We start from the raw sequence: 18,315 nt of genomic DNA on the forward strand, positions 1-18,315 counted from the left end.
CTGCATGGATCCTGTCCCTTTGGGAAGCCCCTCCAGGATGCACCACCAGCTCCTTTACTTTGCTCTTCACACCAGATGTAAAACCTGGGTTATAATGATCACTAACCAATACAAAGCACTTCATGGAATTTGTAGCTTTGAACTGCAGCACATTGGTTTTTAAGGCTGTGCTTTGGGAGGCAGGAAGGGAAAGGGAGTCAAAGGAGCCAAGCTACAAGGTTCTGGTTTTTGATTTTTCACTTCCAAACAAAAATAAATCCAAAAGAGCAAACACAGGAGGCACACAGGCTAACTGGAACACAAAGAACAAGCTGAAAGTACATTATACATTGGGCTTCCTAAGACTCTTCTTTTAATAAAAGAATGCAACATAACTTGTATTATCTCTGCCTACTTTGAACATTGTAAAATGAGCAAGCAAGGGATTACTGCAATAGCTGCAGTTATTAAAAATGCATTATTTCCCTATTAATGATTCAAAACAGATGCCAAAGATCGTCTTGACTAGAAATAAAACTACTGGAGTGAATAAAACATCCAGCAATTAGCTAACAGCAGACCAAAGATGCTCCAGATTTCACTGTAGTGCATTCATTAATTGCTTCTTTCAGAGCAAATTTAATTTTTAATTCTGGGCCACAAAATTAATCCCTCTGTGTATTTTCTAAATAAAGCCTCAAAAATGAAGCTAGAATGAAATATCCACTTCTGTTGGATTTTTTTTTCCTATGTATTTCTATTTATAAATTGATAAATAGCAAGATTAAAAGCTAAATTTAATACTATTAAATGTATGTGAAAATTTAAAGCCCATTTTTGCTCGTGGTTTAGTAGCTACTCTTTACTCACAGATGCAGGCTTCCCACATCCAAGTCATTTACAAAAGCAGGTGCATAATTTGCACCTAAGACACTGCAGATGCAGTGATGTCAACCTTTAAAAATCAGTTTGGATACAACAACTTCAGAAATTTAGCTCCTGGGTAAACCAAATAAATTTCTGACACAAGGAGGACTGTAACAGTCTGCCTGTGATCCACCATCACATGTCTGTGTAGGATACTACCTAGGATGGCACTAACATCACTGTGTAGTCTGAAATTAAATTATACCAAACAAACTTGAAGCTCTCTTTTTTCTTCCCAGGAATAGAGTGCTTCAGGATCAGAGGGAAAACTGTCTTAGAAGGGACTTCTAAAGCTACCTATAGTCCAGTCCCTTGCTGATAGCAGGGCTAACCACATCAAGCTGCTCAGGGCTGACTATTGCTGAAGACAGATTTACCACCACCTCCTCTTCCTGGCCTCTCTGTGTACAACCATGCTCATGGTTAAATTCCCCTCTCTCCCCTGCCTTACATCAAATTTTCCTTACTGCAGTCTAGGTTTGTTGTCTCTTGTTCTACCCTCTCCTAGATGAGGCTGGCAGCATTGAGACCTTCTCCAGGTTGAGCAGCCCCTGTTCTCTCAGCCTCTCTCCTCACTTCTCATGTTCTTTGTTCCCTGGACATCTTGGTGGCCCCTTGCTGGACTTGCTCCAGCACCCTAATGTCATTCAAAAAGCCAGACAGACTCCAGAGGAGGTTTCCCAAGTGGTGACAGAAGGGAGGGGGAGCCTCCCTCAGCCTGACGACCACTCCTGCTCATCCAACCTGGTGCTTTTGGCCTTTGCCCCAGCTAACTCTGCTGGCTGGAGCTTTTGCCAAAGCTGATCTTACACCCTGGTAACTTGCATGTTGGGTTGAGGACAAAAAGTAAGAGGAGAAAAAAGACAACATGGAATGCCTGAACTCCATTATCCAACCCCTAACAATACAAAGGCTGTGAGCACAGGTCAGGCTGCTGGCAGCCTTAGGCTGGGTAGCCAAGAAAGGGGGGCAGAGAGAAGCCAAGCACAAAGTGTCCCAGCAGCCAGTGCCCAGCCCATGGCTGTTAGGTGAGTTGGAACATTGTTGGAAGTGTCTGTGTCTCCACTGATCCTACCTGAGCTATGGCTGTACATGTGCACACAGCTGGAGAGTTTGAGACCTCAACTTCCTTAATAAGCAAGGTCACACCCTCCTTAACCTTAACCTCCTTAACCTGAGGGGATTACAGCATTGGTTTGGGTGTTACCCAATTCTCTTCGTTGTTTTACACTTTAGTACTACAAAAACTGTACATGCTTTATAGATCCAGCCACACCTGTGGCATTTATTTATTTACTGTAAAGACAGAAAGACAAAAAAGCTAAAGAAGTTTAGGATTCCTTAAACACAAAGTTATGCTGTTGCAAGTTTTAACTCCAGAAGAAATACTATCTTTAAAAATAATAAATCAGGTGGAACAAGATTTTGAAACATTCAAGAAACAAGTGGCTTCTCAGTCAACATCCCTAGGAAGATCTCTATCAAGTCCTTAAAATTAAAGCATTATAAACCAAGGACAAAGGAAAAATAAAAAAATAAAAGCCTCATTAAAACCAAATGGGGAAACTTAATAGTCTTAAGGCCCTGCTTCTCACTGAAGGAACATAAAAGCTGTCTTACAACTTGACTATGGATTTACTATGACCAAATAAAACCAAGAGCTCTGATGGGAGAAAAATAAACCAGAGGCTGCAATGTAAAACAACAGGATGAATCCAAACATGCATGGTTAGAGATAACTAACAGATGGAAGACTCAAATCGAAAATGTGTGTATGCATTTACAGATTTAGGATTCATTGTTTGTTTTTGTCTTTCCTTATTACAAGTGCAAAATGACTTGATTTTTCAGCATTCAACTTCCAATATTTTGATATTAATATTATTCATGAGCTGGCAATTATCACTAAATTAATTACTAACAGTAAAAATAAAAATTAAAGACAGTTTTTTCATTACATGCACAATTTCTTAACAGTTTTCACATTTCTAGTCACTTAGGCTGTCCTTTGATGCTTCTATGAGATGGAAAACATCTATTTTTCATCTACTTAGGACAGACTCTGCTTGGCATCAAGGGCTTGCATCTGTTTAAAAACCCCTGACACTTCCATACAAACCAAAAGGCAGTGCTGAGCCTTTTGAAGGTCCATGCCTTTAATCTTCAGAGTACCACAATACCTGGCTTACCTCACAAGCTGTCATGGAATATTCAGGGGTTAAAAGATGTTGTTCAGAACAACATCAGCATCCTACAGAAACTATATAAACATTTCAATGTGTTTGTGAGGTGAGAACTAAAGCTTGAGCTAGCTTCCTCCTACCTGTCAAAGAGTCTAGGGGGACGTGCCACTTAAAGCACCTGGCACCCTTTTTACTGCATTATTCAAGAGTGCCCAAGAAAACTGAACTCTCCTATGAGCTGTTAAAAATCTTTGATGTTTTTCTAATGTTCCTTTTTTTTCTTCTTGTTTTTGAACTTAAACTACTATTCCTGTTCTTACCTCAATTTGTAACATGAGATCTCTCTTCAAAAATAAGAAGTGGGTGGACCATATCTACTCTTACCTGTACTCTGAGTGTGTGGCAGGGACAGCTAGCTGGGTATGGTACAATGGAGCTGGACAGCAAAACTGGTGCAGAGTATTTAAAGACCTACGACACAAGGAAAAACACAAAGTCAAAACACCAAGTGTTTAGAAAGGGGCTTTTTAGGGAAAAGCAGGTGCTAATAGGTAGAGCTGAAATTCATGATAACTTTGAATGAAATTTGATGTACAGCTGTCAATGCTGAATCCCAGGAAATAGAGGGAAATAGTCCCGTGGCTTAAGTATACACATCAAGAATGATGATAATGAGCTATTGCAGTGAAGAAGTTTTGTTGCAAGATAAAATGCCAATTTAAGAGTTTGGTTTTGCCTTGCTGTGCAAAACAGAGGCAAAAGCTAAACACCACAGAAGGTTGAAATTCCTATGGAAATGAAGCTTCAGACTTGCACGTTTTACTCTGCACCAGTCAAGCTGTTTCTTTGTTAATGGAATTACAAACACAGTGCTTAAACATGAGGAGCAACACAGTGAATATGGACACAAGCTTTCTTCAGGCCCAGCAATTACAAACATATTGCAATATGCTACTTAGGAATTTGAAAGCAGCTAAGTTTCATCCAAGTCTTAAACAATATTCTGAAATGTGCAATACTGATTGCTGTCATTTGTTCAAAGCATGGAAATATTAAAAAAGCTTTACAACACAGCAAGATATTCCATGCTCCAGATCACTATGCTGGAATTCTTTCACTAAAAACACAAAACTTCAAAAGAAGACAAGGTACTGCATCTGAAGTAGAGCTTAGAAAATCTTTAAGCAACTCGTAATACACTTCTGTGCCTTTTTGATGTTTGTGCCAGGAAACATGAAACAAGGTTTTGCACAAGTCCTCCATGATGAAACCATCTAATCATATTTCTTAAGACACTACATTCTAGAATACCATAAAAAATTTCTTAGCTCTTACAGTCTGCACACATGGAAGAAGCTATTAAACTGGAAATCCTCATTTAACTTTTAAGTACCCAAACTGACTATTAAATAGAGAATGTGTGTATGTGTACATGCATGCACCTTCCCTACCCAACTTTTGCTTGACATCATGACAAAGGTTTCAGAAAAGCAATTTTGATACTTCTGCACCCCTAAGGCTGAAAGTGAAAACTGCGAGGTCACTTTCTGGTAGGATCAAACAGAGTGATGTTAAGGAAAAAAGTCATTCTTTGTTCAGAAAGGAGTCAGTTACTAAGCCTTTAAAAACACAACAAAACCCACCAAGTTCGCCCTGTTCTGATTTCTGTTGCTAACAGAGTGTCAGCCACTGCACAGCCAAGATGAATGGGATTTTCTGTTTAAAGAGCACTTGATGGTAACTCCAGTAAGAACCAGAGCTTTTGGAAACAGAAGTGCAACACAATTCAGACAGAAAGCAGACTGCCATCCTGGGACATCCCCTGCTAAAGCCTTCTCATGCAGTTACCAATTGGTGTCACCTTCAAATCACTTGGAAAGCTGACCAGAACAATCCTAAAGAAAGATGGACAATGTTACTGCAATCACTGATGGACCACCAGAAAAGCACTTAGAACACACAAAGGCTGTTATTTTCTGATAAGAAATAGTGATGTAATATTCACACAAGCTGGTCCACACAGTTCACAGAACCAGGACAGTACATGAGAAGTGTGCATTGCAGGGTAAGTCTGAGTAAGGGATCACACTGATGAAATTGCTGCTTCCTGCTTTGTGAATGCCTCTCTTTTTTTTTTTTTCAGTAGAAGCAAAAGGAGGAAATTAACATGAGGGTGTTGCAGATTCCTGTTCCACTACCATTTTCTTCCATACCAATCTCAAGTACTCAAATGGCAAGTACTAACTAGACCAGCACTCCATGTGTCATAGGTGCAAGCATGGAGAAGGTCAAACAAATGACAACGTTCAACTGCAGGTTTGTAATTAAGCTACCACATTCCATTGCTGTGTTCCAGAAAGAACATCTCAGATGTCAAGACATAAGTCCAACAGATAAGGTCAGAGCTCAGCCACTTCCTATGGTGTTCAAAGGCAGGCTCTTTGTCCAGCCAGTTGGAGAAGCAAACATGAGGTTTGGAGTGTGATTCAACTCTAAAAATTCAGGGGTATCTTGACCTAGTGTTTTGGTTTGTCTACTGACTGATGCCCAATGACTGACAAAGATGAGGCTCGGGGCTTGCAGCCTCTGCCATAGCATATGAATTTTATCTAAGCAAGCAGACCTTCTGCTGGCATAATGCAAGACCCATACATGACACGTTGTGCCTTCAGTCACCCTCTAGAACAGTACATCCGTTCATGTACTCCCCTGGAACATTGCAGAAAAAGTTCAAGATTTAAACGTCTCTTTTTTCCCCTTTTTTTTAAAACTACAAAGCTAAATTTTTCCATCAGCCTTCAAGATGGGTTAGCATTCATAACAGAACTGATTTGCTAAGTTTTAACACCTAAAGACATCAGAAGAAATACATTTAAATAATTCAGAAAAGAAGAAATCGCTTCCCCTGTCCACAGGGGAATACACATAAATACTTGGCCCTGTTAAGTTTCAACATCTCTAATCTGTGGTCTTCAAAAGCTGATTGAGATTATAAATAGAGCACTTCTACTTCAGCACTGACACTAAACCACTGAGTGCTGCTTCTGGTAATTTCAAGTTCTGAAACATTACTGTAACATCACAGTGGACACGGAAGCTTCGCAATTTCCAGGCCAAGTGTCTTCCAGCTCTCCCCAGGTACTCATGGATGGGTAACCACTCCTCAATTTTTAAAGAAAGCTTTTGAGAACAGACCAGACAAACAGTAAACCCAGAACCAAGCCCAATTACATCCTGAAATCATATCTTTATCAGGGTACCAACATAATGAGAAAGATCCAGCTATGAAGTGTGCAGACCCAAAGTGGGTTTAGCTGTTCCTGTCACTTCTGCATAAACTCCATTATATTTGGCACAAGTAACCATCCACTTCAACAACACTTGCATATCACAGAACAGAAATGATCATTGTTTTTATTCTTGCAGTAGATGCATAAATAAATAAATAAACAGATTACTGATTACTGTTTTACTTACAATCACCAACAAGCCTCCCAAGCTCAGTCAACAATTTTCTCAATATTGGTTTGAGAACTACCTGGGAGAACAGGACACCAGGCTAATAACTTGGAATTACTTTTGCTTCAACAATATCCCTCTTACAGTTTTCAAAATGTCCCCTCAGTAGGTTGATAACCATCCTCTTGCCCCTGGCAACAGGGCTGTGCTGCTGTGCCACCAGCTGCAGTGAGCACCACCACAGCCAGATGCTGAGAGGCTGGGGAAAGCTCATGCTCCTAACTCAGAACAGCACACAGGATTTAGTACAGGATACAACATCCAAACCCTTTTTATTTTGCTTTTCTTTCATTTTAAACCTGTGAGTATGTTGACAGCATTATGAAATCATCAGTGTTTTACAACTTCTACCTAACAAGATTACCAGCTTTCAACCAGAAGAGACTGAGATTGTTGTCTCCTTAATAGGAATGTTTGGGTCCAAGACCACAGCTGGAAGAAATGCTGTCCTTCCATACAGGTAATGATGGGCCTGATGCCAGGAGTCTACCAAGTGCATTTGTTCATCTTAACTGCTGTGTTTTCCTACAGCCACATTACTTCACACACCATCCGTCCCCTTCTTTGTATGGAATAGCAATCTGTTCACCTCCATCTGCCAGGATTCTTCCTTTTCTTCTGGTACATTTTTCCATGAGGTGCTGTATTCAAACAAGCACTAGGAAAAATTATAGCAGCACAGCCTCCTGCACTCTACACCTGGTGCTGGTTAACACACAGCCTTCTTAAATTAGCTCTGAATAGCAGAAGTGGCAGACAGGTTCATGCCCTATGTAAACCCATTCAATGTCATCCAAGGTACTTAACAACGATTTGTTTGACTGGATTCAAGCTAACAAAAGTAACACTTCCATTTCTCAGCACTTGATCCTGATGAAGAATAACATTATTTACAAGTTCAGAATTTTCCTTCTCACTTCAATCCAGAGCTATGGCTACAGATGAGATTAGAAAAGACTATGGCTAAAAAACTAGTAAAGCTTGTCCTGCTCTCATTTAATAAATCTAATGATTTCTGTAATAAGAAAGAAAATTTGAATTATAATAAGACTGATCTCCAAATAGATAATGAACAATGGAAGTCACAATAATATAGACTCATACCAACTCCTGTTTGCTTATTAACACATTTAACATCAATGTGCTAGAAAGGCTCTCAGAATGAAAACACCAACTGAACCCACAAGACAACTTGCTTTTTGGAAACTCACCCCAGCAGAGAAAACAGCAGATAGCTTCATATAGCAACTCATATAATCTCCTCATAATCCAGGGTTGATTGTAGTTGTCAGTGGACACATCCACCAAGAGCTGATTTAGCAGATGACTCATTCACATTTGCAAGGACAGATTTGTACTGTTCTGACATCAAAGATATTCTTTTCACTTCTTAGATCTTCACCCCAAATACACTGGACAGTACGATTTTGGATTCTCAAGCAGCACTAAAAAGACTTTTTTTTTTTTAAAATGTGATTCATCCCACTTTATGTCCAGGAAAGGCTGTGGTGGTATATAGCAAGCACTATGGTATTTTCAGTATTCTTAATTACAGTCCTTTCCCTACATGCTTTTTTGAATGGCAACCATACACAATCAAATGCTGTTATTATTATTGTTTTTGTGGTTGCACATCTAAAAACCTGACGGTTCACATGTACTTGGCAGAGATCATCACACATCCTAGAAGACTACAACCAATACCTGTATTCCTATCATTTCCTTTCCACAAGATGGTTTTCTGTACACAGCTTCTTGGACACCAAATCACAGGCAGGTAAACAAGACAACTCATGGCAAACAAACATCATTATCATTACCTTGCACTGAAGTCTGAGAGTCAAGAAAACAGCCCCGATATCGTAACACAGCACAACCATATGTTCTAGACCTGCTGTGTTGGCATCTCCCTATAGAACCTAGTGAAAAGCATTACAGGGTTTTTTTCATTAAAAGAAATAGAGATAATTTCACTAGACACTCAATAAAATATGCAGTTCTAAGAGATCAGCACACATAGGCTAGAGTAAAGACCATTAATTCTGCTCAAGAATACGTAACATTTAGCCGTTATTAAAATTAATATCAGAATTTGTACATGTTGCAATAAAAAATCAGGCTGATAGGTTCCTGTTTTGAGTATCACTACCTTTTATGTATGTCCAACTCAAGTGTCCACAGCTGGATTTTTCAAAAGAATTATTAGACATGCTTTCACTTCTCCCCCCCAAAAAAGGCACTTAAAATAATTACCATCTTGTGGGGGAATAAAATCATCACTGTCACAGCAGATTAAACAATAAACTTCAGTTATTTTTGTCCCATTCTAGAACACAGTGCTTATTAAAATTACAGATAATTTTAAAATTAATATAAACTTTCTTGGTTTCATGCAAATGAAGTACTAGCCTATATATATAGGGAAGAGGTGATTCTTTTGCATCCTAGCCAAGGCACAGCTTGTAGGCAGCCTCCAATACTGGGTCAGCTGTAACTAGGGTGAATTTAATTAAGATTGTAAATATGTCGGCACTTATAATTAGGAACATTTATTTCCCTTTTCATTAAATCTTACTACAGAACCATCTGTTCTGAAAGGTGACATACAGTAATTTACAGTCCACATAAAATGGTCCTATCACATTTGTGCTTAGTAGTCACTTTCAAAATCTGTAGGAAAAAACCCAGTCCAAACACAGAAATGCAGAGGAGCAGAGACATGAAGCTGCACAATAGAAGGAAAAAAATCCTTTAAGTTAAAGCAAAAAAACAATAGGTTCACTTTTCTGTATTTCCCACATCATTAAATCAGGTCCCAGAATTTCTCAAGCTACAGTTCACATAACAAAATCCAGCCACAATTTTAATGTCACGAATTGACAATCACAGTAAAGCCAAGTCTAAATAATGACATCCATACATATCAGATTTGAAGCTCACAGAAGAGGAAAAATAGGACTGTATGAAGAATGAAATTACACAGATGTAGCATAGGAAATTTACAGCAAGACAAATCCTATTATTTAAAACAATGGTACAATGACAAATGTTCTACTCAGTGCAGCATCTGAAAAAAATGCTTATGCTAGTCCTAGTAGTGTGACACTTGTGTGGCTTTTTTTAGAACAGCAACACTCTGGCTTTTTTAATCTTATTTCTAAGAAGTAAAAAAACGATATTTAATTTTTTAAAAGGCAAAAGTCCTTAGCATAATGTATCATTAGAACATTGACAGTAGTATTTAAGTTTTCATCTCAAAACTTAATCGTGCGTTACAGAGCTGCTGTATTTAGCTGTTTAACATAAATATTCAGTGTTCAAAACAGACCAGTTTAAAGAACATGAAGGTTTTGTATATAAAAGTTCTTATATTATAGAAGAGTTAGTTCTCAAAAAGCCCCCAGTTTTACATTACCCTTCTTTTCACCTCTAGGAATCAACTTTCTTAATCAGGAGCCAAAATACAGAATTAGAGAATTCATAGTTCATATCTTCTTTTCTAGAGCTATGTGCTGAGGTAGATAAAAGATACCAAACATGTGAGCAGTAATAGAGCAAAATACTGCATGAGATGGTTCTATAAACAAGACCACAACATCACTGTTGAACGAAGCAGCCTACAGAGATTAAATATTCTTTAACACTACATGATAAGCCCTGTAAGAATTTCTGCTCCCTGCTGAGAGTTACAAAATCCCCAAATCCCAGAACTCAAATTAAAATGGAGTCTAACACAAACATTACTACTTCTCCCTTGTTTGAACATGCAGCATTGTATTTAAAGCTGGCACACACATACCTGGAAGGCTACCACCTCATTTGGAAGTTCACTTCTTTATATTTCAATTTCCTATATACAGTTCCAAGCTTATTTTGCTATTAAAACAGTTCAACTTAGCCATTCTTACCATTTCTGTATAACAAAAGCCTACAGAAAGCTTGAGAACAGCTTTCAATTCTCTTTCAATATTCACTTTGAGCAGCTCATTCTTGAATGGCTGAACTTACTGTGCCTGTGTGTGGACAGTGCTACTGAACATGAAGCAGATTTACTCAAATCAGGACCCTCATCGGCACTGTTAAAACACCTGAAAAAGGCTAGAGATGACAATTGCATCTGCTTAATTTCTGAGCCTCCAGCAAACCTAAATTTAACCCTAAAAGGCAGAGGCATCTTTAACCAGAGCTCAGAAATGCAAATAGCAGGTACAGCCATTTCAAAACACTGGATTAGAAGTGAACCACTGATGGCAGCGAGGGTGGGTGGTAAAGGACAACTTAGCTGCACACTCTTAGCTATTTTGTTCTGATTTTCCCTCAAGTGGAACAACATTGCAGCAGCAGTTAAGAGAAAGCTCGTAGTAAGAATTCAGCTGAATAAAACCACGCTGTGTGGTCTTCATGTATACCCTGATGCTGCCACCACAAACAGTGTGCAAACTTCAGCACTGTCCTTCCTCTGGCTACAAGTGGATAGGCACTCAGCTCTTCTGCCAAACGTGACAACTCGTGTGAAGAGCTGCTGCACTGCATTAAATGAATGAAATATTAAACTCCTGCCGTGCTGACTATAATGTCTGAGCAGCTGTTCAAGTAAATAATAAGCACTTAATGCAGCTTTAGTTTTTGATCAAGCATATATACATGACAACAACAAAACCACAGCAACATTTTGCCTTATGAGTATTATATTGCTTAAGATTGCAGTCCACACCCTTACGTTAGTATTTATGCATTTAAAAAACAGATTACTGTTTAATACGACAAAGCATCCAAACAAAATGGAAGAGAGATTCTTGACTCATCACAGACAGAATTCCTAGCATCCTGCACTACTTCTTGTATGCAAAGTGGTCAGCTTTTTTTCCCCACTACTATATTTACTTATTCACGTTACTAGCTTCACTTTTTTCATACTCGTAGGCATAAAAGCAATCATCATCTGTGCATTTCTAAGATACAGATCATTCATCTGTCAAAAAGGTAACACCCTAAAAATGGTTCATGGAAAGAAACCTACCAAACAATAAACTGATCATTACTCCCACTTCTGGAATCCTCAACACAGATATCAGAGACGTGATGACAGTGAAGAAGGAAAAGGTACTCACAAATAACACCTTCTGCAAGCCATCCTTGAATGTGTTGTGGAATTGGTATTTATATTTTCTCTCACGCAATCTGAGGTAGAAAAGCTCTTTCTTAAGCAAAAAAAAAAAATATGTATATATATAAAAAAAAAAATATCACATTCACAGCTTTTGCATGCTCATTCAAGATCAGCCACGGTAGAACATCACAGATAAGTAAGCTGGTGATGTAACCAGCATCAAACACCGCATCAGATAAACCCAAAGGCTCTACAGGGTTATATTTTGCAAAGCCTAAAGGTTTTTCCCAGAGAGGAGGTTTAGCAAGCATAAACCAGCCACATTGTTTTTACATTCCTGGTGGGCTTGCTTTCTGCTTCCAGAAAAAGTCCCAAATCTGTATTTATTATTAAACTTCATCACCAAGAAAAAACAATATGCTTTCTCATTTGATATTTAGAGTGAAACATAAAAGCACCAAATGTTGCATTTTCGGAGCACCATCTCTGTATGAACACTATAGTACAGTCCAAACCAAGAAAAGGCCATTGGTCCTTTTATCTCCATGGTAACAGCAGCATCTGTGAAGACGAACCGTATTTCCTCTTCACTGCAAAGTCAATTTATAGTCACATACTATGACATAAACTGATAAGACAGCAAAGCTAATCAGCAGCTAGGAGAAACAGGAACCATAGGAGGAGATTAAGCTCCTGCTCAAGAGGATGTTCTGCTGTGTACACTATTTCTCATGTGAAAATTGCAAAATGAATAACCAAATTAAGCTGCTCCTTTGAGCTGCTCCAGGATGGGAATTTGTGAACTTCCCAGTTCAGCTAACAAGGATAGTTGCTCAATAGGTAATAAAGAATTAGCTTCTTAACTTATACTCTATTCAATGGGAAGACAATTTAAAAAGTTGTTTTTTGCAAAACAATTACAGAAGAACTATTACTTAAATATTGCCTTTCCTATCTATCAAGGCTTCCTCAAAGGACTTATCAATAATAGCAACAGCAGACTGAGAGGTTTCACAACTCAAACTAGTGTCCTCCATCTCCCCCCCCCCTTTGTAAACACCACCAGTGGTGCAAATACCTCAGCAGCATCATGCCTATGCACTAACAGTCTCTGTCTCCAGGGAAATGACCATATGTACAGGCTTGATGAGTCACCTAAACTTGCCTTTATTTTATTCCTGCCCACAGTGGTCCTTTGCAAAACAAAACAAAACAAACCCCCACAAAAAAACAAACAGCCACACCACAGAAATTTCCTTATTTCCCCCCCCCTTCCCTGCTTCTTGCCCCACTACAATACCCAGCACTCAGGCCTTACGTTATCAAGACAGCCAAGGTTCCTCCCTTGCTTCATGAATCAATATAATGACCATCTGCTCACATTATTAAGTTAAATATATACCAGAACACACTGACGAGGGCAGCTCATTTGCCACGGTCAAGTGATCAGTTCATAGCTGTTTCATGGCCAGTTGTATTATTTCCAGAATAAGAGAGAGCAGGTGGTCAGCCAAATGCTACTTATCACAGCATTACCTATGAAGTTCCTCAGGCTAAAAGAGAAGCAAACCCTCAAAAATTTTGCTAAATAATGTAACTTTGTAAAACAAAACAAAACAATATAGCAGGAGTTAGGATCTTTGGTCCAGACTGATTTGCAAATTACTGCCTTTTGTGTCAAAGTACCTTAAGGTGCTCCCATTTCCTCAGTCATCTGTCCCAAGTTGAACAGCGAACTTTGCAACCTCCTGTTCAGCCCCGCTTATTTGCCACTCAAATTCTTGCTGCACTGGAAACCAAGATAAGAAACTTATCTGGCAGATGTGCACTTAGGTTTACCTGTTCAGCTTAACATTCCATCCTGACAAGAATGAAACTGAAGATCATTACAGAATTCTCAGTGAAGTCACAGCCCTGGACTCCCACCACTTTGTGTTAGTGCTCCCAGTGAATAATGAGGAGAGTAAAGCCCAAAAATTCTCCATTCCCCCATGTAACCAGCCTGGGATGCCTGGATACCAAATCAACAGGTACTGTGGTTTTACAGTTTACAAAAACCTCCCTGGTGAGCTTGCTCCTGTAATTCCAGCTCATATGGGCTCATGGTGTGATCAGGCATCATGGCGAAACAGCCTTGGTCTACAATGAGGGCCTGGTCTGAAGCATCCCCACCTTGAAACACACACACAATGATCCAAGACATTAACCCGATCTCCTGGTACCTGCTTGCTCTGCTAGTAGAGTCTCTTTTCCACAAATTAAGGTAATTCAGAGAAATACATATATAAGACAAGTGGTTCTATCGCACTGAAGACAGCCCAGAGGTATCTCCTTTTGCTCCAGAGAAGCTTTATAATAATGCTTCATGAGTAGCAGGTAACAAGTATAGGGCACTGAAGAAATAGTATTTTTAAAAGGTGCTTGCTATTGTGAAATTGCACATCACAGTCAATAAATAAGTAAATTTAGCCATAAATAAATCACTCGGATAAATGTCTACTACGAAAATAAAACTGTTCTAGAAAGTGTACCATAAAACAACTTTCCAACCTATTGTAAAGTCAAGCTGCTCAATCACCACTGATATATAAGGCAGAGAATATTCAAAATCTTGCCAGGTCAGTACAATTCCTCTGTTTTTAAGTCCAGTTTGATCAGATGCCTGGAAGTGGCATGTGCAAAGGTTGAAGGAAAAGTGAAGAATAAGCTAGACAAGTATTCAGAATAATGGATGATAATCACTCCAGATCAAGAAGGAAACACTCTGCTTTGTAAATATATCTGTTAGATTATTTAAGCTGTTTTTTTCACAAGCTCAGTTTTGACAGATACAAAAACAAGGCTGAAAAGTCAAATCAATAAGCAAAAGCAAATTACACAAGATGCATCATCTGGATTCCAGCAATACTAATGCTCCAGGGAGGTGCTGCTCAGCTGCTGAATTTGGTAACCACACAGGTTCAGAGCTGATGCCCCACTGGGTGTGCACTCAGGCTTCCTACAAGAATTCCAGTAACAAGTGTATCCAAAAATCAGTAACTCTGCCTGTGGTAGTTTGTCTATGAAAGAGGCATTAGTAATTTAACAGCTATTCCTCCCTAATTCTGTAATGAATGGCACTGAAATTTTTATTTTAGACAGAATAATAGTCACGAAGTTTGCATAGCATTGTTTTGCTCAAATTTGCAGTTGGTTATTTTTGTTCTTCTGTGTAACTTGAATATTTTATGTTAAGAATGTGCTCAAGCTTCTGTTTGAACCAATGTATCTTTAGTTCAGTATCTTCCTCTGATCTCTGCTAAAAAAATATGGTTGGCTTGATGAGTAAGCACAGAATAAAGTCTACCCACATTCATATCACAACAGAATGAGTTAGTGTTTTACAATTGACTACAAGTGAAAAGTTAGTAACTCCACAGCCTATTTAGCTTTTAACTTAGAAGAAAGGCTTCCTTTTATAAGAAAAATATAGTAAGTAGGACAGAACTGGGAACACCAGGGTTGCAGCCTTCCCTTGCATTTCAAAAGTCTACTCAGCAAGATGCTTGAACAGTTTGTTACTCTATGTCACTGTGTGAGAAGACCTAGACATAAGATGCCCAAATCATCATCCTAATGAGTCTGCAATCTAAATGTATTACATACAAAGACTCTGATCCTGCTGAAATGACTGGGAAGAAGCCCAAGGGCTTCAATAGGGCAGCTTAGTGAAACTGAATGCTTTTTGTTAAGTCCTACCAGCATTAGTTACCTGACAATACGAATAATCTGCACAGGCAGTGAACTACCTATTTGCAAAAAAAAACATTTTTCTCCACTGCGATTTCTGCTGCTTTCATTACAGGAAGGAATATTACATTACGGGAAGCCATAATAAACTATATCATATAGAATAGTTTCAGCAGTATCACCACTTACACACCATGAGTTGCAATTCATACATCAGATGAATTTTACAAACCAAAATCACTCTCTACTACCTGCTGGCTTGTTTTAAATGACGGCCTGATCTTTTTTCTTGAATGTTTTGAGATGCACTACTAGGCAAAGCCATTTATTCCTATTTATTGCATCCTCATGTTTATTACCACCATGCTGGTCTCTACACGACTCAAATCCTTAGCTATTTACTCAGTTCTACACCACCAGAGCAAACCAGGCCAAAGTGACAAATCTCACAGGACAAAGCCCACACCCTGCCCTCTGGTCTCTACCTCAAGTACACAATCGAACCGATTGTGTACTCCTGACACTGAGTACAAAGCCTTTAAAACCTTGTTTTCATCTCCCAAGAGCGATTAGGAGCAGCTCTCATGTGGTATTACCATGACTGTCTCTGCTTTACCATGGCATTTAATCAGACTCTGACCCTTTGTTCCCAAGATCCCCCCATTTTGGCCCAACACTTATCTTTCTACGGACTGAAAAGTTTTAAGATACTCTTCGGCTTGCCTCGTTGTCACTGCCCATGTAATTTTACGACTAATTCGAATTTTTGAGCACCCAGGATATTTTCTAAACATCAGTGTTAAAATCTATTTCTCTCTCCTCAGAAAAACACAGACCGAGTTCAGAGCCCAGCAGCCTCCCCGCCTGAGGAAACAAACCTTACGTAAGCAACTGGTACCGAGCTCAGACAGGTGGTTTTTACCTGAAAAGTGCCCGTTACTGGCTGAAAAATCCCACGGATTCGCTCTACTACCGGAGATCCTTCTCCAACTTGAGGCACAGCCCACGGCGCCTCAGCATCAGAGGAGCGCGGCCGGGACAGGGCCCAAACTCCGCCCGAGGGTTCGGGGGTGAGGGAACCGACCCGAGCAACGAGACTCAAACCCCGAGGCCGAGGTGTCCCTGCCAGGCTGTCCCCAAGGCCGAGGTGTCCCTGCCAAGCTGTCCCCGAGGCTGAGGTGACCCCGCCAGGCTGTCCCCGAGGCCGAGGTGTCCCCGCCAGGCTCTCTCTCAGGGGAGCGGGGCTGCCCCGTGCCTCACACAACCGGTTCCGGCCGGTTCGGGCCCGCCTCAGGGGTGCCTGAGCGGAGAAAAGGCGGGAAAGGTGCCAGGCAAGAGGTGCCGTGTGTTCCTGGGGATGGTAAAGGATAAAATGTTGCTTTTTGTTTTCCTCCAAGATGATTGTTATCACAGTGATGAAATACACAGGCTCGAAACAAAAATATTTGTAAAAAGACTGCCAAAAAAATCGCTCAGGCCACAGCACAGTATTTTCATTTTCAATCACAATTTGAAATGTTTTTCATAAATGTATGCTGCTCTCTTCTGAAGCTTCTGAATTGTTTCCCCCGCTATTTATTTTAGTAAGATGCCCCAAAGCTTTAATAAGCTGCTTCTGATGTTCAGCTTGGCTGCTAATGATCAGTTGGTACACATTTGCTCGTGTTGATTTCCTTTGCTGTACTAATTTTATCCCTGAATGTTCTGAGCTTAACACACAGATGCTGATGCACGTATCTATCTTGCCTTGTATACCCTCCATTTACCCTTAATCTGGTTAGCAGCAGGTATTTTTTTACTCTTAATACTTTTCCCTGCTATTGTTTGCCACTCTGCTACAGGGGCAAGGAAAAGATACTTTATCCCAAGTAGCCAAATTGGTTTCCAGAACCAGGAGCAGAACCAAGCAGCCCTCTCCTCCACACCCCGCCAGCATCCGCCTCTGCTGAGCCACGGAGCAGCCTTTCAGTAACTTGCTTAAATTTTTAATTGTCTCTTTCTTATAGAAGTCTAGTTTGTTCCTAACATTTCACAGAAACAACTTCTTCTGCCCCAAAGGCCCTCTCCCTCTCTCAGAAATCACCATGCAGTAATTCCCAGCAGGTTCTCTCCTCTGGGAAGGTTCTTGCTCTTCACCCAGATGAGGCCTCAGCTGAACGTCAGTTCGGTACCTCCTGAACTTTGTGACTCTCATGATCTAAAGACAGTGAGTATTGACCATTACTGGCAGCAGAACAGCATTGTGGAAAAGTACCACTCACAATAAACTTTATTTATACACTGATAATACCACTAAAAGTGTCTTTTGTTTTCTGCTAGGCAACTGAAGCTCTAAGTCAAGGAGCTGCCTTTTAAGTAATGCTTAAGTCCTCTGCTAAAACAAGGCTCTAAATACTTGTGCCACTATAGAAAACAACTTCTAAAAGGAAGCCTACCAAAACAAAGTTTCTGTCTTACTCAAATTAAAGTAATTTTGCAAGCCTTCAGTCAGTCCTGACACATACTTCCACTTAAAATGCCTTCTATTAAATTGACCACCTTACCCAAACTCTTTATTAAGACTGCTTAATTTGACTGCAGACACACGCACACAGTAAGTAGCTCTCAACACCCTTATTCTCTGCCTCCTTTTGGCAATCTCTTTGATGCCATCTTTGCCCTGTTCCTTGATGCACAAACTATTTAAAATCTCTCGCATTGCATGTGACTCTGGAAAAAAAGATCATCTTATCTTTAAAGAAACCTGTATTTTTGGTTAACAAATTGTCATTTTTCAACAAGGCACTTACTATGCCCACAAAGGCTTACAAACAGCATTGTATCTGCCAGTCTAGGATGTGCATTTCCAGCCCAAGGCTGTTTGTGACA

General features: G+C 39.7%; 1 protein-coding gene across 10 annotated transcripts in view; it reads right to left on the reverse strand.

Moving 5' to 3' along the window:
* Window positions 1-18,315, reverse strand: part of IQSEC1 (IQ motif and Sec7 domain ArfGEF 1) — a 326,891-nt gene that overhangs the window by 174,434 nt on the left and 134,142 nt on the right. For 6 of the 10 annotated variants that reach the window (XM_071755439.1, XM_071755438.1, XM_071755437.1 and 3 more), the window contains exon 3: window positions 3,474-3,560. The exons of 3 other annotated variants lie outside the window; for them this stretch is intronic. In XM_071755439.1, the coding sequence (XP_071611540.1) occupies window positions 3,474-3,560 (87 nt within the window). Of the gene's footprint in view, window positions 1-3,473; window positions 3,561-11,719; window positions 12,297-18,315 lie in introns of those variants that run through there. One more of the 10 variants, XM_071755448.1, reaches the window with a different exon arrangement.

Source organism: Heliangelus exortis, chromosome 12 (assembly GCF_036169615.1).
Source record: "Heliangelus exortis chromosome 12, bHelExo1.hap1, whole genome shotgun sequence".
Lineage (NCBI taxonomy): Eukaryota > Metazoa > Chordata > Aves > Apodiformes > Trochilidae > Heliangelus > Heliangelus exortis.